This window comes from Poecilia reticulata, linkage group LG20, assembly GCF_000633615.1.
Source record: "Poecilia reticulata strain Guanapo linkage group LG20, Guppy_female_1.0+MT, whole genome shotgun sequence".
Lineage (NCBI taxonomy): Eukaryota > Metazoa > Chordata > Actinopteri > Cyprinodontiformes > Poeciliidae > Poecilia > Poecilia reticulata.
The window spans coordinates 25,740,504-25,764,101 of record NC_024350.1 but is presented as its reverse complement, the minus strand read 5'-3'; the positions used below and the strand labels follow the sequence as shown (position 1 = coordinate 25,764,101).

Genomic DNA, 23,598 nt, shown 5'->3' with positions numbered 1-23,598 from the left:
TACTATGTTGAACGTCATTCAACATCTGTAAATTAGCGCTTTACATTTTAGCCATAAAAACATACATAAGAGAAGCTAAGAAGCCTAAAAGAAACAACCATCATTGTTTTATATAAATATATTTATCGGTATTTTAAAAATGTAAATGTGTGTATAAAGCAGATCTGTTTTCTTCAGGTTAATTTGAGTTTTTTCTGCAGCGCTGTTTGCCGATGAGCTGCTGAAACAGGAGCAGGAGCAGGCGAGGCTCAACGAGGCCCGGAAGATCTCCGTGGTCAACGTGAACCCGACGAACATCCGGCCGCACAGCGACACGCCCGAGATCAGGAAGTACAAGAAGCGCTTCAACTCTGAGATCCTCTGCGCTGCCCTGTGGGGTGAGACGCCGGCGGACGCCGCACAGGAACCAAAATGTTTCTGCAGGAAATAAAAAGTTTTTTTCTGCAGGAGTGAATCTGCTGGTGGGGACAGAAAACGGCCTGATGCTGCTGGACCGAAGCGGCCAGGGAAAAGTTTACAACCTGATTAACCGAAGGCGCTTCCAGCAGATGGACGTCCTGGAGGGACTCAACGTCCTGGTCACCATCTCAGGTTAATCTGACGTTTGATGTCTAACGTCCTTAAAGGGTTTCAGCCAACCAAAGCAGTTAAATGGGACTCTCAGATTAAAGTCTTTATTTTATTGTTTAAAGGTGACATATTCCTCGAACAGGACAGATCTGTGGTCTATACAAAACATGTTCATTAAAAAATGACTCTTAGCTGAGATCAGTCTGGTCAGTTCTGCCTACTTCGAGCTGTTTTAGCTGCTGCTGCTGCTGGCCACGCCCCCCACTCAACATTCATAGTTGCACATGAAAATGGCTGCAAACAGATGCACAATTATGCAACCGTACATCTTTGAAAAGCATTAGTAGAGCCTCCTCCACAACCAACAAGAAAGCAGCAAATGGATTGTGAATGGCAAGTCAACAACAAACACTTGTCTTTTCCAGCAACCATTGTACAGCGATAAAACCAACTGACTGAAAGTCCTGGAGGTCCGCTTGGGTTGCTAGGCAACAGGCTGGGGTTGCTAGGAAACGAGTTGGCTTGTTACCTACCTGCTAGGTGAGGGGACATGCCTGCTGATTCCTGACGTTACATTAGAAAGGTTTTCGAAACTGCTCATTTTCCAGACACCAAAAAACATTAGCTTATTGCTAAAAAAAACAACTGGGTGTTTTTCTTAAGTGTTTTTAGAAGCAAATGGAAGTAAAACAGTTTGAAAAATATGAAATTTTTACAGCAGGTTCCTTTTAAAGGACTGCAGCAGTCAGGTGGATTCTAATCGACTACTTTAGAGACTAACTGGTGAATTCATCAGGTCTTAACTTGCCCACATCAGTCCTACCTGGGAAACACCCTGCCTGTTGCTACATTGAAGGCTTTGCCAGGACTGCTCTTGGTATACAGTATAAATAAAACCTCAAAACACGTCTACATTTCTAAATCTTAGGTAAGTCGAAAATAAAGCTGTAATTTCTGGTTGTGCAGGGAAGAAGAACAAGCTGCGGGTTTACTACCTGTCCTGGCTGAGGAACAGGATATTACACAACGACCCGGAGGTGGAGAAGAAGCAGGGCTGGATCACAGTGGGGGAGCTGGAGGGCTGCGTGCATTACAAAGTCGGTACGTTGTCAGCGTAGAAACACAGTAACAACACAATCCCAGTTAGGTTTTCATTTAAAATTACTTTAAAAGAACCAATTTATTATTTTCTTCTTGTCTAACGTGTTTTTTAAAATATTTTCCTGCAGTGAAATACGAGAGGATTAAATTCCTGGTGATCGCTCTGAAAAACTCAGTGGAAATCTACGCCTGGGCACCAAAACCTTACCATAAATTTATGGCCTTTAAGGTAAAAACAGAAGCTGGGAGGATCAGCAAAACAAGGATTTATATTTGTGATGAGAAGATACAGAAATATTTGGTAAAATTCAGAATTTCAATGCTAAAAATAAATATTTAGAGAATGAAAACAAGCAGATAGGGGTGCAGAAATAAAACAAGTGTGACCCATATCCTGCTATTCCTGCTGAGAAGAAAAACTTTTTTTCTTTTTGAGAAAGACGATCAGCTTGAAAAATGTAACATATTGTTTGCTTTTTGTGTTTTCTCGTTTTAAACCTACAATTATTTACATATGCTTTCTCTACAGAAATTAGATTACATTGTTTGTTTGATTAAAATATTAACTAAAATAATAATGAAAAAGAGAAAAAGGTCAGGTAATTTTAATAAAAATCTAAATTTCATATGTATAATAAGCTTAATGTTTTTGGCCCCAATGGCTAAAGCTAATGGACTAAATTTACAATTTATTATCATTTTTTTCTATTCATACTGAGAATTTACATTTACAGAAGAATGCTACGAATACTCAGACCAACAGGCAACTGTGGCACTTTTTTAATCACTCACTCTCCTCTCTTCCTGTCAGTCTTTCACCGATCTGCAACATCGCCCCCTGCTGGTGGATTTAACTGTGGAGGAGGGCCAGAGGTTAAAGGTTATCTATGGCTCCACTGTAGGTTTCCATGTGATCGATGTGGATTCTGGAAACCCTTATGACATCTACATCCCCTCACATGTAAGTGGCGGAGATAGTGTGTGTGTGTGTGTGTGTGTGTGTGTGTGTGTGTGTGTGTGTGTGTGTGTGTGTGTGTGTGTGTGTGTGTGTGTGCGTGGTGCTTCGTGTGTGTGTGTGTACTCTGGTATTTGTATGATGTGGGGACAGATGTATTTACCTACATTATAAGGACTTGTCCCCCAAACAAAACAGCTCCTTGCACAACTTTTTAATGTTTTGAGATTTTATGTAAAAGATCAACACAAGTAGTGGGAGGGAAATTATACATTTGTTTTACTATCCCCAGTAATAAAATAAACCTCAAGAAGTTAGCTTCAGAAGTCGTCCAGTTAGCAAACAAAGTCTGTTGAGTGATTAAATATCAATAGACTGCTGCTGTGTGAAGGGTTGGTCTGTGAAAATAGATGTTTACAGAAGCTCTCCATCCAATCTGAAGGAGCTGGAGCTCAAAGTTTCATGTTTTAGATGTCCAGCAGCTCTAGAAACAAACCCTAAAAAACTAGTTTTCAAGCTGGTCATCAGCATTTCCCCAGTTTTGCTTTACATTTTGATTGTGTTGATTTTCTATTACCATTTTCAGGCTGGTAATCCCCTAACTCTTTTTCATAAGTCATAAGATAAAAAGGCTCATAAGCTGAAGAAATTAACCAAAAGCCAATTTTAAGCTAGATTTGTATACTCTCTAAAACCCCAAAGATAACACTGTTTATTATTTTAGCTCCAACAAAATGATTATTATTAAGTTACTTGGTGAAAACTTGGACTACAACTTAAGAATGATGCATATTTTATGGATTTTGGACAAAAATAAATAAAAAACAGGAAACATCTGAAGCCAGAGCGATTGATCAGCTGCTTCACTCAAGACTTTTGCTTCATTAAGTTAAAAACGGCATCAGCAAGAACATAATGAGACCATTAAGCCAGTTGAGTCGGTGTCCTCCTCTGACCCTGGCGGTGTTTCAGTCAGAGACGGATGAGGAGAAAAGGGAGACGGTGACCATAGCAACCGCCTCTCATCGCCTTTTGGCGCTGTTGAGTCACGCTGTGTCCGTTTCCATGGCGAGCCGCCTCTCTCTCCACCCCCCCTTGTCATCCCGTCTCTGCTGCCTCACAGATCCAGGGTCAGGTGACCCCGCACGCCATCGTGGTCCTGCCCAAGACGGATGGCATGGAGATGCTGCTGTGCTACGAGGACGAGGGCGTCTACGTCAACACCTACGGCCGAATCACCAAAGACGTGGTGCTGCAGTGGGGCGAGATGCCCACATCCGTCGGTATGTCAAAGGTCACCAGACATAGAAACAAACATGTTTCATGATTTATAATGAGCTGCAATCCTTCATGTGTCTCTAACAGAGAATCTGTTAGAGACACAGATTCTGTCTAAAATACTGCCACAGTACTTACTTGATCGTTCCTCCTTAAAGCTGCAGTACGTAATTTTTTTACTTATTTGTTGAATCTGTCATCATGTTATGACAGCATGGAATGAGACAGATAATTTTCCTGCTCCCAGCGCTCCCAGTGCTAACTGGGAACTTGATGATTTATGTCTGAAGTTAGGAAAGTTTTACTGATTTAAACATCCCATTATACCTCATGCTGGTTGTCCTGCTGAACCTCCAGCAGCTTTTCCTCCAGGATCATTCTGGGTTTAGCTCCATCCATCTTCACCTCTGGCCTGGCATGCTGTGGCATGATGCTGCCTCCACCATGCTTCACAATGGGGATGGGGTGTTTAGGTTGATGTGCAGGTTATTTTCCTGCACAAAAAGTGTTGGAAGCAGGAGAAACAAAGATGTGTGTTAACCAAATGTTTTAAGAATATTTCAGTTTGCAATGAAGAAATTAAAAGTTGTAGATTTTGTTTTAAACACGAGGTGAAACTTTCTAGATTTTCTTAAAATCGTCTGCTTTAGACGGCTTCAGGGAACGACGGACGTTTTCTAACTGAGGAAGTCGCATTTCAAGCTGAACCTGCTGTTCTTCTGCAGAGTCGCGTCCTGACAGGGCGGTGTTGTTAAGATACGACTCCACCCAAAGCAACCAAGTCGCTCCACATTCCTCAGGATTATAAATACCTTCTAGATGTCGCATCAGGCTTCTGGTTCTGACTGGACGGATTGTTGTCCTGCCAGAGCTGGAAGGATTCAGTTCATGTCGTGTTGATCAGATATGAAATCATGATCCATTCAGTTCAAACCGAGCCTCTGATCTGATCAGTCCGACAGAGAGAAGCTCTGGCAGTGACTGTTTTGGGTTTCTGTCTCCATGTTGGTGTATTTAGATACATATTTATATTTATGTATATTTGGTCCTGCTGTCCCTGCAGCCTACATCCACTCCAACCAGATCATGGGCTGGGGCGAGAAGGCCATCGAGATCCGCTCGGTGGAGACGGGACACCTCGACGGCGTTTTCATGCACAAACGAGCTCAGCGCCTCAAGTTCTTGACGGAGAGAAACGACAAAGTGAGTCTGAAACCAGCTCAGATTTAGCGTAATTTATATGCTAGCAAAACTAGAAAGAAATCTATTTTAATGAAATCAATAAATCAATTAATTTGACTCTCAATAGATTGATTCTTACCAATCTTTTACTTTTTTCACTTCTTATTTAATACTTTGTTAGAACTTAAATTTAACTATGAATAACTTATCAGGAAATATTAATAATAACAACAATAATAATATTAATAACAACAATAATATTAATATTGACAACAACAATAATAACAATAATAATCATCATAATAATGATATTAATAATAATAATGATAATAATGATGATAATAATAACAATAATAATATTAATAACAACAATAATAATAATAATGATGATAATAATAACAATAATAATATTATAATAATGTTATAATTATTGTTATTATTATAATAACAATAATAACAATATTATTATTGATATAATAATAATAATGGGTCCCCTTTAAATGGTAAATTTACTGAGCTGAAGTAGAACTTTTCTAGCTGACCAATCAAACGCTCATAAACTCTTCCAGGTTTATAAACTGACACTCAGAACCGTTTCATGTTTGGTTTCCTCCTGCTGTCGGGTTTTGAAGTTTTCCTCGGTCTCTGCAGGTTTTCTTCGCCTCGGTCCGCTCTGGAGGCAGCAGTCAGGTTTTCTTCATGACCCTGAACAGAAGCTCCATGATGAACTGGTAACCTGCCCCGCCCCCCGCTGGGAGCCACGCCCCTTCGCCGGAGGGACGATGGAGGACGGTGTTTGTGCGTGTTTATATGTGTGTGTGTACTCGTGGACGACGACGACAACAAGCTGCTGACTGGACTGCACATCTGGAGCAGGTGCTAACCCACAGCAGAGCGTCCCTACTTAGACATCCTCACGCTGTAGGGGGCGCTGCAGGTCCTGTGGTTGGTGTGACTGCCTGCAGAGCGAAGGTGACCCCACAAGGTCGGCGCTTTGGCCTGCTGGGCCGGACTGAGGGTGGATCTGGAGCCTTTAAGGATCTGACCAGTAGCCTTTGAGTGGGGAAGCTCTTTGTGTAGCACATCAGTGACTTTCATCCAGGGTGTTCACACTGCGAGTGCACAGGCCTGCCTGCTGCAGCAAAACCCCACGGCTGTAGTTTAGTTAGCAAAGTAGCATTAGACAAACAAAACGCCTGAGGATGAGATCATACATGCACACAATGTTAAGATTGTTTTCATCTCACAAAGCCAGGAGGATTTATTATTTCTGTTTTATTAGATTCTGTCACATGTGAGAACAGAAACACACAGAGGCTGCTGGGTGTGAAAATCCTTTTTGTTTCACTTTTAGGAGTAAAAATGCACAACTTGAAGAAGAAGCAACAAACAAAACGCACCAGAATAAGAAATGATTCGGATTCTGGGCGCCTGATCAAATCTGACAATCTTAAAGGGACAGTGACGGGAAATCTTTGACCTTTACACAAAAAGAACGTCGCAACATTTCACTGTTTCAGCCATCGATGATTATATATATAAAACCTGCAGCAAATTCTCAATCTGACAGATTAATCTGCAAAAACACAAAATCTTACCAAGTAATTTTGTCTAGTTTCTAGTGTAAATATCTTAGTAAACTTTCAGAAAGAAATAGCAACTTTTTAATTAATATAATTCCTTAATATTCTTTAAAACGTTTAAGTTCCACTGACAGATTATTTCACTTATAACATGACATTTTCCCCATAAGTGAAATAATTTACCAACTACAACTTTTTCATTAATATTAATAAATTATCAGCTTCTACTTTATTCTGAAAAGTCACTTGTAAGTTAGTTTTGTCTTATTTCAAGTTTACCAAGATATTTACACTAAGAACTGGACAAAATGACTTTGTAAGTTTTTGTGTTTTGCAGTTTTGCAGCTAAAACATGTGAATATAAAGTCAGAGCACAGTTCACTGAAGAAATGATCAACGTTGCCCTTTCAATGCTCGTCATCTTAACGCCGCCGCACTAAATTTAACGAGACAAACTCAAAATAAACTGTAGACTTTAACAGTACACTGACTTCCCAGCTGGAAAATAATGAAAATATTAAGTTTATTACTGGAACTCAGATCAGAGTAAGTAAAATGGATAAATAATCATAAAATATAAAACACAAAGAGTGTGATGTGTCTTGCTAGCTGCAGCATCAAAGCTCAGCATGGCGGCTTAAAAACATCAGAAATAAATACAAACTATCAACATTTCATGACAGTTTCTGATATATCATCATCTTTTATTGCTTGTTTTCTCTCTTGAAGCAAATTAAGTTGATTCTAAAAATAAAATTTTAACTTCTAAAGAAGCTAGTACCTGAATAAGGAGGTAAATAAACGGTTTTCCAAAAGCTTTGTTATTTGCTAGCACAGTTTCAAGCACTGCCTTGTTGCATTATTGAGCCATACTTTTCTTATTAACTTCATTTTTGAATATGTTTTGTGTACATATATAAAAACACAACAAAATTAGCTGCCAAATAGTTAAAAATAATCCTCCCAAACAAGCTTTCTGTTTCTTTTAGTGGTTTCTTGACAAACAGCAGATTACTTCCCGTGGTTTTTATCATGATGCAGCACAGAAACGACTGAAAAGGCCTCAGCAGGAGGTGAAACACCAGCTGTGGTCCGTCGCTCCGCTAGATGCTCACAGTGTGAACACTCGCTTCGAGTGATGCTGCTGGACGTCTGCCTCCTCCCAGAAACACCAATAACCCTTCAAACAAGCAACGACTGTCAGAGGGAGGAGCCAGAGGTTTGACCCGCCGCTGCAGACGGCCTGCAGCAGCTGCTGCAGCTGTTTGGTTCCTGACAGGAGAAGGAAGCTTGTAGATATTGTACTATTGCTGCTGCAGCAGCAGCACAGTAACAGAAATCTTCACGTCTTTTCTCACTGGAAGAACTCGTCCGTAGAATAGCTGCAAACTTCTGGAAGGTGTTATTTCTCCTGCCTTGTGTTAAAACCACTTTTTATTTTCTGCTTGTTCTCCACTTTTGTAAATACTCACAGGCTGTTTAAAAGCAGACAAAAACAAAAAGGGTTTTATGAGATTTGTTTTTATTTCGTCCCTCTTTCAGTCATTGTAACCTGGGAGATTTTTCTGAGCACTTCCAGGAACTAAATGAGTTTAATTTCGTTCATTCATGGCTGTTTATTTAGTTTGCATGAAGACATACATGTTGAAGCGTCTTCACTTGTTATGAATTTCAGGTTTGAGATCTAACACTTGTTGGTTTTACAATAGAAGGTGGACAAAACCCTGAAAATGTTAGCATTTTGTGTTTTTTTTAGTTGAATAACAGTAAAGATTGTACACTGGAGAATTATACGACTTGGTGACATTTATTACTAACTTAGGTTTGTAAAAACCAAGCAGGTGGGTAATTTTGACTGTAAACGCTGGGATTATGAGAGAAAACTGTTTCATCTCTTACTTTATTTCCTTTTAATTGTTCAAAGATCTTAAAGGATGTGACAAACGGACGCAGACTGAGGCCAGCTGAGGCCTTTAAAATGTGCAGGATGTTGGAGTTGATCGTCAACCTGTGAATAAAGAGCAGGAGGCAAAGAATCAATAGATTAAAAGATATTTATACTGTAATAATTTACATGATGATAATATCTTACTGATCCTTTTAGAGGACATAAATAATGTTCACTTATCGAAGCTTAGTTGTCTTTCTACAGAATAGAGAACATAGCGAATACTGTAAGAATTTCTAAAAAAAAAAATACAATGTTTTTATCGTGGTATTATTTGTATTTCAATTTTTTGTATCAAGACTGTGAACTGGACTGTGTGTCTGGGCGTGCAGGTGTGTGCACAGGTGTGTGACATGCATGTGAGCGAATGTTTTCACCTCGCCTGAATCAGTCGGAAGACGACGCACATCTGTGATGTTTGGAAACCTACAATAAATGTCCTCTCCTTGTACAGCAGAAACCCAGAGCCGCTTCCTTCTTCACACAAACCTCCACAGGAACAACCTGCTGGGGCAGAAAAAGGGCCTCATGTTCAGATAATTACTGATTTGCTTTTTTGTTTTAAATATCTTAAATACTTCCAGACTGGTGAAGTGACATTTCCTCTTTTATCCGCAGTTTTTACGTAACACTGCTTTTTATTTTTGAGCCCTTATGAGGACCGGCGGTGAAACCAGAAACTGCTGCTGCCGAAGTTACTCAATAGGTTGTTGCTAGGTAACCGAAGTGGAGGGGGGCCTAGGGGGACTTGAAAATGTTTGTTACCCAGCAAGTTGTTGCTAGGCAACTGAAGAGCGCTTGAGTTAGTTGATTCCACCAACCTAGCTTAGCTAGCCATGAGAGGTTCAGCGGTTCAAAGTTTCTACTTTTATCAACTAATCAAGTTTTTGGGTTTTAAAGATTTAATTTTTGGAAATTTATGCGTATTTCCACCAAATCGCTCCTTTGGTTTCCATAGTTAGAGTGATGTCAGTGCGCCCGGCGGCCATCTTGGTTGACCAGCACGTTTTCCAGCTTCTATTAATTTGGACTTTGAATTCAGGTCAAAGGTCAGGCTAAAACTTTTTTTTTTTTACAAGAATAAAGTGTTAATATTACCAGAAAAAGTTGCCATATTAGGAGAACGAAGTGGTAATTTTATGAGTTCTCCAACATGAAAAATAAAAAATAATTATCCAGGTTTTTTTCCTCATAATTTTACCAGGTAAAATCACGTCTTTATTCTGCTAATATTATTGTTTTATTCTAAGAATTAAACAGAAATTCTTGCAGCCAAACCTTAATACTCTGTTGTTCAACATACAGAAGGGACGATTGAAATAAAAGCCACTTTTTAAAATCATTTGTAAAACGTCGGACCATAAGACATTATACCAAACTTTGTACTGACCCGTGGAACGAGGTTTTAGTCTCATCTGACCAAAGCTCACAGTTCCAGTTAAAGTCAAAGTTCAGCACTCCATATGTTTATTTTTGTGATGGTAGGAATGAGAATGTTTTTCCCCCCCGACATCAATCTCAACCAGTCAGTAAGTAAATAATTTATAGTTACTTATCAGTGATACTAGCATGCTTCTAGTTTAGGTGAAGAGCTGTTTTCTTTAGACATTTTCTAACTCTGCCCTGTAAATTAAACATTTCAACCCGAGTTAACTTCAGGTTGAAATGCAAGGAGCGGCCATATTGAAACGCAAAGTTGGAATACAAATTTCTAACTGGGAAGTTGGAATTTCCGAGTTTCGACAACAACTGGAACGCACCACCTGCGTCATCACGTTTCTACCACTGAGAAGAAACGTGATGTAAATTAACGGCTAAATACATCCACAAATAAAACTTAAATACCAAAAGATTTTTCTGCATTTGTTGCGTATTAATTGTTGAGGGTTCCAATAATTCTGCCACTGATGATTTTATGAATTACTTAATTCATGATACTTTAATTCAGTTTAACAGCTAAACTGTAAAAGTTTACAGTTTAGTTGTAAACTTAAAAAAAAAACATTATAATTTTCCTTCTACTTTACAAGTATTTACTTTATGTTGATTTATCACATAAATCCCAACAAAGCAAAAGGCTAAGTCCAATCCTGTTGGTAATGTTTATGGAGAGCCATTTCAGCCAAAATTAAATAAATAAATGGGTGAAACAAATAAATGAATAAATAAATAAATAAGTAATGCCATCCATCCATCCATCCATTTTCTTCCGCTTATCCGGGGTCGGGTCGCGGGGGCAGCAGCTTCAGAAGGGAGGCCCAGACTTCCCTCTCCCCAGCCNCCTTCAGTCTGAGGCTGAAAACATCGTTTGAGTTAAGAAACGGCAAAGTTCTGGATCAGATGCTGAGCTTCRTCATTTTTATTGTTTATTTTTATCTGGGAGATTTGCAGAAATATCTATAATTAGTTTTAAAAATATCCCCCTGCCCTCCAAACCGTTCAGCAACATGAACGTTTTTCTGCTGAACGAGAAGCGAAAGTCTAAAGTGATGAACTGATTTCCTGACGGAGCAAATCGGTAACGACGAGGGAAGAAGAGCGAAGGAACGACGATGGAGGTGTGTGTGTGTGTGTGTGTGTGTGTGTGTGTGTGTGTGTGTGTGTGTGTGTGTGTGTGTGTGTGTGTGTGTGTGTGTGTGTGTTCGTGCGCGCGCGTGTGTGTGTGTGTACTCTGGTATTTGTATGATGTGGGGACAGATGTATTTACCTACATTATAAGGACTTGTCCCCCAAACAAAACAGCTCCTTGCACAACTTTTTAATGTTTTGAGATTTTATGTAAAAGATCAACACAAGTAGTGGGAGGGAAATTATACATTTGTTTTACTATCCCCAGTAATAAAATAAACCTCAAGAAGTTAGCTTCAGAAGTCGTCCAGTTAGCAAACAAAGTCTGTTGAGTGATTAAATATCAATAGACTGCTGCTGTGTGAAGGGTTGGTCTGTGAAAATAGATGTTTACAGAAGCTCTCCATCCAATCTGAAGGAGCTGGAGCTCAAAGTTTCATGTTTTAGATGTCCAGCAGCTCTAGAAACAAACCCTAAAAAACTAGTTTTCAAGCTGGTCATCAGCATTTCCCCAGTTTTGCTTTACATTTTGATTGTGTTGATTTTCTATTACCATTTTCAGGCTGGTAATCCCCTAACTCTTTTTCATAAGTCATAAGATAAAAAGGCTCATAAGCTGAAGAAATTAACCAAAAGCCAATTTTAAGCTAGATTTGTATACTCTCTAAAACCCCAAAGATAACACTGTTTATTATTTTAGCTCCAACAAAATGATTATTATTAAGTTACTTGGTGAAAACTTGGACTACAACTTAAGAATGATGCATATTTTATGGATTTTGGACAAAAATAAATAAAAAACAGGAAACATCTGAAGCCAGAGCGATTGATCAGCTGCTTCACTCAAGACTTTTGCTTCATTAAGTTAAAAACGGCATCAGCAAGAACATAATGAGACCATTAAGCCAGTTGAGTCGGTGTCCTCCTCTGACCCTGGCGGTGTTTCAGTCAGAGACGGATGAGGAGAAAAGGGAGACGGTGACCATAGCAACCGCCTCTCATCGCCTTTTGGCGCTGTTGAGTCACGCTGTGTCCGTTTCCATGGCGAGCCGCCTCTCTCTCCACCCCCCCTTGTCATCCCGTCTCTGCTGCCTCACAGATCCAGGGTCAGGTGACCCCGCACGCCATCGTGGTCCTGCCCAAGACGGATGGCATGGAGATGCTGCTGTGCTACGAGGACGAGGGCGTCTACGTCAACACCTACGGCCGAATCACCAAAGACGTGGTGCTGCAGTGGGGCGAGATGCCCACATCCGTCGGTATGTCAAAGGTCACCAGACATAGAAACAAACATGTTTCATGATTTATAATGAGCTGCAATCCTTCATGTGTCTCTAACAGAGAATCTGTTAGAGACACAGATTCTGTCTAAAATACTGCCACAGTACTTACTTGATCGTTCCTCCTTAAAGCTGCAGTACGTAATTTTTTTACTTATTTGTTGAATCTGTCATCATGTTATGACAGCATGGAATGAGACAGATAATTTTCCTGCTCCCAGCGCTCCCAGTGCTAACTGGGAACTTGATGATTTATGTCTGAAGTTAGGAAAGTTTTACTGATTTAAACATCCCATTATACCTCATGCTGGTTGTCCTGCTGAACCTCCAGCAGCTTTTCCTCCAGGATCATTCTGGGTTTAGCTCCATCCATCTTCACCTCTGGCCTGGCATGCTGTGGCATGATGCTGCCTCCACCATGCTTCACAATGGGGATGGGGTGTTTAGGTTGATGTGCAGGTTATTTTCCTGCACAAAAAGTGTTGGAAGCAGGAGAAACAAAGATGTGTGTTAACCAAATGTTTTAAGAATATTTCAGTTTGCAATGAAGAAATTAAAAGTTGTAGATTTTGTTTTAAACACGAGGTGAAACTTTCTAGATTTTCTTAAAATCGTCTGCTTTAGACGGCTTCAGGGAACGACGGACGTTTTCTAACTGAGGAAGTCGCATTTCAAGCTGAACCTGCTGTTCTTCTGCAGAGTCGCGTCCTGACAGGGCGGTGTTGTTAAGATACGACTCCACCCAAAGCAACCAAGTCGCTCCACATTCCTCAGGATTATAAATACCTTCTAGATGTCGCATCAGGCTTCTGGTTCTGACTGGACGGATTGTTGTCCTGCCAGAGCTGGAAGGATTCAGTTCATGTCGTGTTGATCAGATATGAAATCATGATCCATTCAGTTCAAACCGAGCCTCTGATCTGATCAGTCCGACAGAGAGAAGCTCTGGCAGTGACTGTTTTGGGTTTCTGTCTCCATGTTGGTGTATTTAGATACATATTTATATTTATGTATATTTGGTCCTGCTGTCCCTGCAGCCTACATCCACTCCAACCAGATCATGGGCTGGGGCGAGAAGGCCATCGAGATCCGCTCGGTGGAGACGGGACACCTCGACGGCGTTTTCATGCACAAACGAGCTCAGCGCCTCAAGTTCTTGACGGAGAGAAACGACAAAGTGAGTCTGAAACCAGCTCAGATTTAGCGTAATTTATATGCTAGCAAAACTAGAAAGAAATCTATTTTAATGAAATCAATAAATCAATTAATTTGACTCTCAATAGATTGATTCTTACCAATCTTTTACTTTTTTCACTTCTTATTTAATACTTTGTTAGAACTTAAATTTAACTATGAATAACTTATCAGGAAATATTAATAATAACAACAATAATAATATTAATAACAACAATAATATTAATATTGACAACAACAATAATAACAATAATAATCATCATAATAATGATATTAATAATAATAATGATAATAATGATGATAATAATAACAATAATAATATTAATAACAACAATAATAATAATAATGATGATAATAATAACAATAATAATATTATAATAATGTTATAATTATTGTTATTATTATAATAACAATAATAACAATATTATTATTGATATAATAATAATAATGGGTCCCCTTTAAATGGTAAATTTACTGAGCTGAAGTAGAACTTTTCTAGCTGACCAATCAAACGCTCATAAACTCTTCCAGGTTTATAAACTGACACTCAGAACCGTTTCATGTTTGGTTTCCTCCTGCTGTCGGGTTTTGAAGTTTTCCTCGGTCTCTGCAGGTTTTCTTCGCCTCGGTCCGCTCTGGAGGCAGCAGTCAGGTTTTCTTCATGACCCTGAACAGAAGCTCCATGATGAACTGGTAACCTGCCCCGCCCCCCGCTGGGAGCCACGCCCCTTCGCCGGAGGGACGATGGAGGACGGTGTTTGTGCGTGTTTATATGTGTGTGTGTACTCGTGGACGACGACGACAACAAGCTGCTGACTGGACTGCACATCTGGAGCAGGTGCTAACCCACAGCAGAGCGTCCCTACTTAGACATCCTCACGCTGTAGGGGGCGCTGCAGGTCCTGTGGTTGGTGTGACTGCCTGCAGAGCGAAGGTGACCCCACAAGGTCGGCGCTTTGGCCTGCTGGGCCGGACTGAGGGTGGATCTGGAGCCTTTAAGGATCTGACCAGTAGCCTTTGAGTGGGGAAGCTCTTTGTGTAGCACATCAGTGACTTTCATCCAGGGTGTTCACACTGCGAGTGCACAGGCCTGCCTGCTGCAGCAAAACCCCACGGCTGTAGTTTAGTTAGCAAAGTAGCATTAGACAAACAAAACGCCTGAGGATGAGATCATACATGCACACAATGTTAAGATTGTTTTCATCTCACAAAGCCAGGAGGATTTATTATTTCTGTTTTATTAGATTCTGTCACATGTGAGAACAGAAACACACAGAGGCTGCTGGGTGTGAAAATCCTTTTTGTTTCACTTTTAGGAGTAAAAATGCACAACTTGAAGAAGAAGCAACAAACAAAACGCACCAGAATAAGAAATGATTCGGATTCTGGGCGCCTGATCAAATCTGACAATCTTAAAGGGACAGTGACGGGAAATCTTTGACCTTTACACAAAAAGAACGTCGCAACATTTCACTGTTTCAGCCATCGATGATTATATATATAAAACCTGCAGCAAATTCTCAATCTGACAGATTAATCTGCAAAAACACAAAATCTTACCAAGTAATTTTGTCTAGTTTCTAGTGTAAATATCTTAGTAAACTTTCAGAAAGAAATAGCAACTTTTTAATTAATATAATTCCTTAATATTCTTTAAAACGTTTAAGTTCCACTGACAGATTATTTCACTTATAACATGACATTTTCCCCATAAGTGAAATAATTTACCAACTACAACTTTTTCATTAATATTAATAAATTATCAGCTTCTACTTTATTCTGAAAAGTCACTTGTAAGTTAGTTTTGTCTTATTTCAAGTTTACCAAGATATTTACACTAAGAACTGGACAAAATGACTTTGTAAGTTTTTGTGTTTTGCAGTTTTGCAGCTAAAACATGTGAATATAAAGTCAGAGCACAGTTCACTGAAGAAATGATCAACGTTGCCCTTTCAATGCTCGTCATCTTAACGCCGCCGCACTAAATTTAACGAGACAAACTCAAAATAAACTGTAGACTTTAACAGTACACTGACTTCCCAGCTGGAAAATAATGAAAATATTAAGTTTATTACTGGAACTCAGATCAGAGTAAGTAAAATGGATAAATAATCATAAAATATAAAACACAAAGAGTGTGATGTGTCTTGCTAGCTGCAGCATCAAAGCTCAGCATGGCGGCTTAAAAACATCAGAAATAAATACAAACTATCAACATTTCATGACAGTTTCTGATATATCATCATCTTTTATTGCTTGTTTTCTCTCTTGAAGCAAATTAAGTTGATTCTAAAAATAAAATTTTAACTTCTAAAGAAGCTAGTACCTGAATAAGGAGGTAAATAAACGGTTTTCCAAAAGCTTTGTTATTTGCTAGCACAGTTTCAAGCACTGCCTTGTTGCATTATTGAGCCATACTTTTCTTATTAACTTCATTTTTGAATATGTTTTGTGTACATATATAAAAACACAACAAAATTAGCTGCCAAATAGTTAAAAATAATCCTCCCAAACAAGCTTTCTGTTTCTTTTAGTGGTTTCTTGACAAACAGCAGATTACTTCCCGTGGTTTTTATCATGATGCAGCACAGAAACGACTGAAAAGGCCTCAGCAGGAGGTGAAACACCAGCTGTGGTCCGTCGCTCCGCTAGATGCTCACAGTGTGAACACTCGCTTCGAGTGATGCTGCTGGACGTCTGCCTCCTCCCAGAAACACCAATAACCCTTCAAACAAGCAACGACTGTCAGAGGGAGGAGCCAGAGGTTTGACCCGCCGCTGCAGACGGCCTGCAGCAGCTGCTGCAGCTGTTTGGTTCCTGACAGGAGAAGGAAGCTTGTAGATATTGTACTATTGCTGCTGCAGCAGCAGCACAGTAACAGAAATCTTCACGTCTTTTCTCACTGGAAGAACTCGTCCGTAGAATAGCTGCAAACTTCTGGAAGGTGTTATTTCTCCTGCCTTGTGTTAAAACCACTTTTTATTTTCTGCTTGTTCTCCACTTTTGTAAATACTCACAGGCTGTTTAAAAGCAGACAAAAACAAAAAGGGTTTTATGAGATTTGTTTTTATTTCGTCCCTCTTTCAGTCATTGTAACCTGGGAGATTTTTCTGAGCACTTCCAGGAACTAAATGAGTTTAATTTCGTTCATTCATGGCTGTTTATTTAGTTTGCATGAAGACATACATGTTGAAGCGTCTTCACTTGTTATGAATTTCAGGTTTGAGATCTAACACTTGTTGGTTTTACAATAGAAGGTGGACAAAACCCTGAAAATGTTAGCATTTTGTGTTTTTTTTAGTTGAATAACAGTAAAGATTGTACACTGGAGAATTATACGACTTGGTGACATTTATTACTAACTTAGGTTTGTAAAAACCAAGCAGGTGGGTAATTTTGACTGTAAACGCTGGGATTATGAGAGAAAACTGTTTCATCTCTTACTTTATTTCCTTTTAATTGTTCAAAGATCTTAAAGGATGTGACAAACGGACGCAGACTGAGGCCAGCTGAGGCCTTTAAAATGTGCAGGATGTTGGAGTTGATCGTCAACCTGTGAATAAAGAGCAGGAGGCAAAGAATCAATAGATTAAAAGATATTTATACTGTAATAATTTACATGATGATAATATCTTACTGATCCTTTTAGAGGACATAAATAATGTTCACTTATCGAAGCTTAGTTGTCTTTCTACAGAATAGAGAACATAGCGAATACTGTAAGAATTTCTAAAAAAAAAAATACAATGTTTTTATCGTGGTATTATTTGTATTTCAATTTTTTGTATCAAGACTGTGAACTGGACTGTGTGTCTGGGCGTGCAGGTGTGTGCACAGGTGTGTGACATGCATGTGAGCGAATGTTTTCACCTCGCCTGAATCAGTCGGAAGACGACGCACATCTGTGATGTTTGGAAACCTACAATAAATGTCCTCTCCTTGTACAGCAGAAACCCAGAGCCGCTTCCTTCTTCACACAAACCTCCACAGGAACAACCTGCTGGGGCAGAAAAAGGGCCTCATGTTCAGATAATTACTGATTTGCTTTTTTGTTTTAAATATCTTAAATACTTCCAGACTGGTGAAGTGACATTTCCTCTTTTATCCGCAGTTTTTACGTAACACTGCTTTTTATTTTTGAGCCCTTATGAGGACCGGCGGTGAAACCAGAAACTGCTGCTGCCGAAGTTACTCAATAGGTTGTTGCTAGGTAACCGAAGTGGAGGGGGGCCTAGGGGGACTTGAAAATGTTTGTTACCCAGCAAGTTGTTGCTAGGCAACTGAAGAGCGCTTGAGTTAGTTGATTCCACCAACCTAGCTTAGCTAGCCATGAGAGGTTCAGCGGTTCAAAGTTTCTACTTTTATCAACTAATCAAGTTTTTGGGTTTTAAAGATTTAATTTTTGGAAATTTATGCGTATTTCCACCAAATCGCTCCTTTGGTTTCCATAGTTAGAGTGATGTCAGTGCGCCCGGCGGCCATCTTGGTTGACCAGCACGTTTTCCAGCTTCTATTAATTTGGACTTTGAATTCAGGTCAAAGGTCAGGCTAAAACTTTTTTTTTTTTACAAGAATAAAGTGTTAATATTACCAGAAAAAGTTGCCATATTAGGAGAACGAAGTGGTAATTTTATGAGTTCTCCAACATGAAAAATAAAAAATAATTATCCAGGTTTTTTTCCTCATAATTTTACCAGGTAAAATCACGTCTTTATTCTGCTAATATTATTGTTTTATTCTAAGAATTAAACAGAAATTCTTGCAGCCAAACCTTAATACTCTGTTGTTCAACATACAGAAGGGACGATTGAAATAAAAGCCACTTTTTAAAATCATTTGTAAAACGTCGGACCATAAGACATTATACCAAACTTTGTACTGACCCGTGGAACGAGGTTTTAGTCTCATCTGACCAAAGCTCACAGTTCCAGTTAAAGTCAAAGTTCAGCACTCCATATGTTTATTTTTGTGATGGTAGGAATGAGAATGTTTTTCCCCCCCGACATCAATCTCAACCAGTCAGTAAGTAAATAATTTATAGTTACTTATCAGTGATACTAGCATGCTTCTAGTTTAGGTGAAGAGCTGTTTTCTTTAGACATTTTCTAACTCTGCCCTGTAAATTAAACATTTCAACCCGAGTTAACTTCAGGTTGAAATGCAAGGAGCGGCCATATTGAAACGCAAAGTTGGAATACAAATTTCTAACTGGGAAGTTGGAATTTCCGAGTTTCGACAACAACTGGAACGCACCACCTGCGTCATCACGTTTCTACCACTGAGAAGAAACGTGATGTAAATTAACGGCTAAATACATCCACAAATAAAACTTAAATACCAAAAGATTTTTCTGCATTTGTTGCGTATTAATTGTTGAGGGTTCCAATAATTCTGCCACTGATGATTTTATGAATTACTTAATTCATGATACTTTAATTCAGTTTAACAGCTAAACTGTAAAAGTTTACAGTTTAGTTGTAAACTTAAAAAAAAAACATTATAATTTTCCTTCTACTTTACAAGTATTTACTTTATGTTGATTTATCACATAAATCCCAACAAAGCAAAAGGCTAAGTCCAATCCTGTTGGTAATGTTTATGGAGAGCCATTTCAGCCAAAATTAAATAAATAAATGGGTGAAACAAATAAATGAATAAATAAATAAATAAGTAATGCCATCCATCCATCCATCCATTTTCTTCCGCTTATCCGGGGTCGGGTCGCGGGGGCAGCAGCTTCAGAAGGGAGGCCCAGACTTCCCTCTCCCCAGCCRCYTCTTCCAGYTCCTCCAGGAACCCCAAGGCGTTCCCAGGYCAGCCGAGAGACGTAATCCCTCCAGCGTGTCCTGGGTCTTCCCTCCTCCCTGTGGGACCTGAACTCCTCACCAGGGAGGCGTCCAGGAGGCATCCTGACCAGATGCCCGAGCCTCAACTGGCTCCTCTCGACGTGGAGGAGCAGCGGCTCTACTCTGAGTCCCTCCCGGATGACCGAGCTTCTCTCTCTAAGGGAGAGCCCGGGCACCCTGCGGAGGAGGAAACCCATTTCGGCCGCTTGTATCCGTGATCTCGTTCATGACCCAAAGCTCATGACCATAGATGAGGGTGGGAACGTAGATCGACCGGTAAATCGAGAGCTTAAATAAGTAATGGCTCTCCATAAATGTTCGCCTGTTTTACTGACTAAATTATAGAGCATGTCCGTTCTGCATGTGCCGACTCCTTACAAATCAAAGTGTTTACCTTCCAATCACTAGTCTACGCGTGTTCTGACTTCCGGTCATTTTGGACCAGTCTTTTTGGGTAGTTAGCTGTTTTTATCCGTGCCTGTATGTAGGTTCCTCCGGAACCACAGCATATCGGTGAGCTGACGGGTTGCCAGTTCTCCTCAGACAGACTCGGCCTTTCTCCCTTCCTGAATCAGGGTCGCCTCGAACAAACCTGGCAACCCTTTCTGCCAGCCCGAACACATAAACGCCCCCCTCCTCCCCGCTTCCTCCGCGGATGCTGCAGTCAAGTTGGCCGCGCATGCGCACTCTCGGTCCTCTTTTTGCTCGGAAGGTAAGTGCGGCATGGCGCGTGTTTCTTCCTTCAGGGAATAAACGGAAAACTTTATCCGTTTTTAGCTCACCTCAGAGCGGATTTAAAGGCAGGGAAGTAGTTTCCTCCCGGTAAGCGAAGCCGTCGGAGTAGCTGCTTTGTTTTGCCGGTGGATTCCAGTCGGGGCGGTGGGGCAGGGTGTGGGTGTCCGGGGCTGAATCAAAGGGACATGCGGCCTTCGGTGGCGAGGCGCTCGGTGTCACGTCGGCCGTGTTTTCCAGCCTTCCACGCCGTCTCGCAGCGGCCAGGTGTTGTTCGTGGAGGCCATAATAAAAGCCGAACCCCGAGCTGCCGTCGAACCTGAAGTGATTCGGAGTCTTTATTTCGCAGCTCGCTTCGGTTAGCATTGGTAGCAGCTGTTAGCTTTGCGTTAGCTCACTTATTTAAATAACAGCCGTTGTAACGAGTGACGAAGAGTTTGTTTTATTGGGTTTTAAACGAAGTTTTTTTTGTTTTTTTTTACACAATAACAAGATACAGCTAAAGTTAGCGTCACTAAACGCATCGCATTTTAGTGGAAAATCCATCGTTATAAAATAACGGTACATGTCGGTGTTGTTACCAGAAGGCCAAGCTAGCTGCGCTACTTTCCTAAATTATCCCGCTAATCCCCTGGAGAGACTTATTCCTAATTTATTTCAAATTTACTCCTATATTTTTTTTACTCTGGAAAACGCATTTCTGCAGCTGTAATTGACCCGGACCCCTCTGGAGCAGCGGCGGATGACACAGCAGCCCTGCCTCGTGTTTAGCCGGTTAGCCTGTCCAGCCTCCACGTTTCACGGACGCTGCGGATTTATGGCTGCTGTTCATGCAGACCCGCTTCATCTGGCTGGAAAACAACGGATTTTAAACATTTAGTCCTAAAAACGCATCTGCATTCCTGAGCTGATGAGTTGGTTTTGCTGCAAAGGCAGCAATAAAAGCTAATTTGTCAGCTAACTCTTTAAATAGTGACTTTAAAATGCAGGAACGGGTAATTACATAATTGCTAAACGTGACGGTAACCATAGTTTCTAGTTTTAAAATGTTGGCGTAAATATTTAGGGTTTGTAAACAGTGAAGTATGTCAGGTTGAGTTTGAATGGATTCATTTAGGTCTGAATGAAGATGCATCAATACAAACTTTAATAAATTAGTTATTGGTTATATATCAGATTTTATATTCAGCTTCTATAAAATCTGAATTTTATTAAAGTTTCAGGACCTGCATTAGAGCTGAAATTACATAAAAGTTGTATTTGCATAAACAAAAATCAAACTGATCTATAAAATAGATATTTAGATTGAAATCATGAATTGGTTTAGCTGCAGTTTTTAACATGAATATTTAGTTTCTTGGCTGAGGCTCATGTCAGCGTTAAGGTTTATCCTCCAGGATCACAGGATGAAACATCTGGTTCTGAAAATGACTGAAACGGATGTGGAGGTTTCAGAACGATGCAGTTTATCCTTCCAGCTGGTGAGAACTGGTTCTGTTAAATACCCATCATCCGGCTCCAGATGATGAAAACAGGATCACTAACGTTAAATGGACACCTGGTGCATCAGTACAGATCATCTTTGCTGCATATGAACTTTAATTTGTATTTGAGTCGTCGACGTTTCAGATTTATCACTTCGCTAGAAATTACCTGGGAAACAATTTCTGTAATTTTTACAGCTTTTCTGATCCAGTAAGACTATAAATAAATCTGTTATTGGTTTTCATCAATCAGTTGTTTCTGCTCTTGGTTTATGAAACCTTTAACTCACCTGAGTCGTGCCCAGTGTTCACCTGGCCAGGTGTTGATGATGTCTTCCCTCGCAGCGCCCCAGACCCATCGCACCATGGCAGATCCCGATCTTGACTTCACGACTGGTGAGTCTGGCGCCTCCGCCACCTACCCCATGCAGTGCTCCGCCCTGCGTAAGAACGGCTACGTGGTGCTGAAGGGACGTCCCTGCAAAATCGTGGAGATGTCCACCTCCAAGACCGGCAAGCACGGACATGCCAAGGTACGGTTCTGACCCAGTTCCTCCAAGCTTTAACCATTCAAAGGCTCAAATCTGGCTGGGTACATTTTCTGTCCTCAGATTTATAATTTAAATGTCCGCTTCTCCTCTGACTGGCTTTTGGGACCAGAAGTTTTCACGTCTTTGTTTGTTCCTGCAGGTTAACCTGGTTGGTATCGACATCTTCACCAACAAGAAGTATGAAGATATGTGCCCCTCCACCCACAACATGGATGTTCCCGCCATCAAGAGGACAGACTATCAGGTGACCAGGATGTTGGGCTGAGATCAGAACCTGGCTCTGATTTATAGTTTCTGAAGGGGAAAGCGTCAAATTAATTTAATCAGATTCGCATTGCAGTGAATTAATACTGCAGCTAATTGTCTTGATGAACTGAAACTGTTGCTAAAAGCTGGTCCTGAATTTCTGGCAACCATTTTAGTTTAAATACTAAAAGTAGAAACAAAATTAATTCAGGAATGTTGGAAGGTTTTAGATTTTACTGCCGGATTTTTACAGTTGGATCTGAAAGCGAGTTTTATTATTAATATAAGCACATAATAAAAACAAGCAGGTTATTTTTATCAGTAATCGGTTTGAGGTGCTTTAATTTGATTAAATTAGTTTGAACATATGATGTTTCATCTGGAGCCTTTTGGATCCAGGATGAAACAATCTGCTCGTCTTTTCTGGACCTACTGAATATTTTATTTTTATTGCTGGAAGTTTAGTTTCTGGTTGTTTTTAAAACATCTGGTTTGGACTTTAGATCAGGTTAGAGACACTAGTTTAGGACAAAATAAGATTATTTAACAGACCAGCACAATCATCTTTATATGATGAGTTGGATCCGGTTACAGCAGGAAACCTGGAACAGAAACGTCCTTTATTGTCCCATAATGGGGACATTTCTGTCCAACAGCAGCTGGAAAATATACTCGGAATATAAATGTAGATAAAAACAAAACACTGAACTGTTGGATAAGAGAAAAAGCTACAAAAATGTACAAAATGTGAATGTCTCTTGATAAAAACACACAATTATAAATATGACATGATGGAAAGTGGCCCGGTGCTCCATACTTTAAAATATTAGACACAAAATAAAAACGGGTTTAAAGTGGACTTAAAGATGCAAAACAATATTAAAACAATGCTAAATCAAATTTCTGAATTCTGTGCAACAAGTAAAAATGGTTTTCTGCCACTTAGGAGTGAAGAATCTATATCAGCTGAGGGACGATGTCTGTTCAGCTAGCGTTAGCCTGATGCATTAAATAGCAGCTAGCGTTAGCCTGATGCATTAAATAGCAGCTAGCGTTAGCCTGATGCATTAAATAGCAGCT

At 40.0% G+C, this 23,598-nt stretch overlaps 3 protein-coding genes and 1 long non-coding RNA gene across 5 annotated transcripts in view; 3 read left to right on the top strand and 1 right to left on the bottom strand.

Annotated features, from left to right (window-relative positions):
* The window catches only part of LOC103457030 (TRAF2 and NCK-interacting protein kinase-like), a 62,542-nt gene extending 55,805 nt beyond the window's left edge, over positions 1 to 6,737 (top strand). The window contains exons 25-32 of the mRNA XM_017301788.1: positions 201 to 377; positions 448 to 591; positions 1,537 to 1,671; positions 1,800 to 1,900; positions 2,483 to 2,632; positions 3,750 to 3,909; positions 4,968 to 5,107; positions 5,738 to 6,737. Coding sequence (XP_017157277.1) covers positions 201 to 377; positions 448 to 591; positions 1,537 to 1,671; positions 1,800 to 1,900; positions 2,483 to 2,632; positions 3,750 to 3,909; positions 4,968 to 5,107; positions 5,738 to 5,821 — 1,091 coding nt within the window. The 3' untranslated portion in view covers positions 5,822 to 6,737. The remainder of the gene's footprint in view (positions 1 to 200; positions 378 to 447; positions 592 to 1,536; positions 1,672 to 1,799; positions 1,901 to 2,482; positions 2,633 to 3,749; positions 3,910 to 4,967; positions 5,108 to 5,737) is intronic.
* A 4,521-nt stretch (positions 6,738 to 11,258) lies between these two features.
* LOC103457029 (traf2 and NCK-interacting protein kinase-like) lies at positions 11,259 to 15,272 on the top strand. Its single transcript, XM_017301823.1, has 3 exons — positions 11,259 to 12,444; positions 13,503 to 13,642; positions 14,273 to 15,272. Exons 1-3 carry the CDS (start codon positions 12,339 to 12,341, stop codon positions 14,354 to 14,356), a joined length of 330 nt encoding a protein of 109 aa, XP_017157312.1. The 5' UTR covers positions 11,259 to 12,338; the 3' UTR covers positions 14,357 to 15,272.
* Positions 15,273 to 15,540: 268 nt separating this feature from the next.
* On the bottom strand, positions 15,541 to 20,039 carry LOC108165693 (uncharacterized). Its single transcript, XR_001776017.1, has 2 exons — positions 19,900 to 20,039; positions 15,541 to 17,656 (listed from the first exon to the last, which is right to left on the bottom strand). It is a non-coding gene; the product is annotated as an uncharacterized LOC108165693 (long non-coding RNA).
* A 152-nt stretch (positions 20,040 to 20,191) lies between these two features.
* eif5a (eukaryotic translation initiation factor 5A) overlaps positions 20,192 to 23,598 on the top strand; it is a 6,899-nt gene continuing 3,492 nt past the window's right edge. The window contains exons 1-3 of one of the 2 annotated variants that reach the window (XM_008396907.2): positions 20,192 to 20,217; positions 22,067 to 22,254; positions 22,412 to 22,516. In XM_008396907.2, coding sequence (XP_008395129.1) covers positions 22,087 to 22,254; positions 22,412 to 22,516 — 273 coding nt within the window. In that variant the 5' untranslated portion in view covers positions 20,192 to 20,217; positions 22,067 to 22,086. Of the gene's footprint in view, positions 20,218 to 20,262; positions 20,328 to 22,066; positions 22,255 to 22,411; positions 22,517 to 23,598 lie in introns of those variants that run through there. The other variant, XM_008396908.2, reaches the window with a different exon arrangement.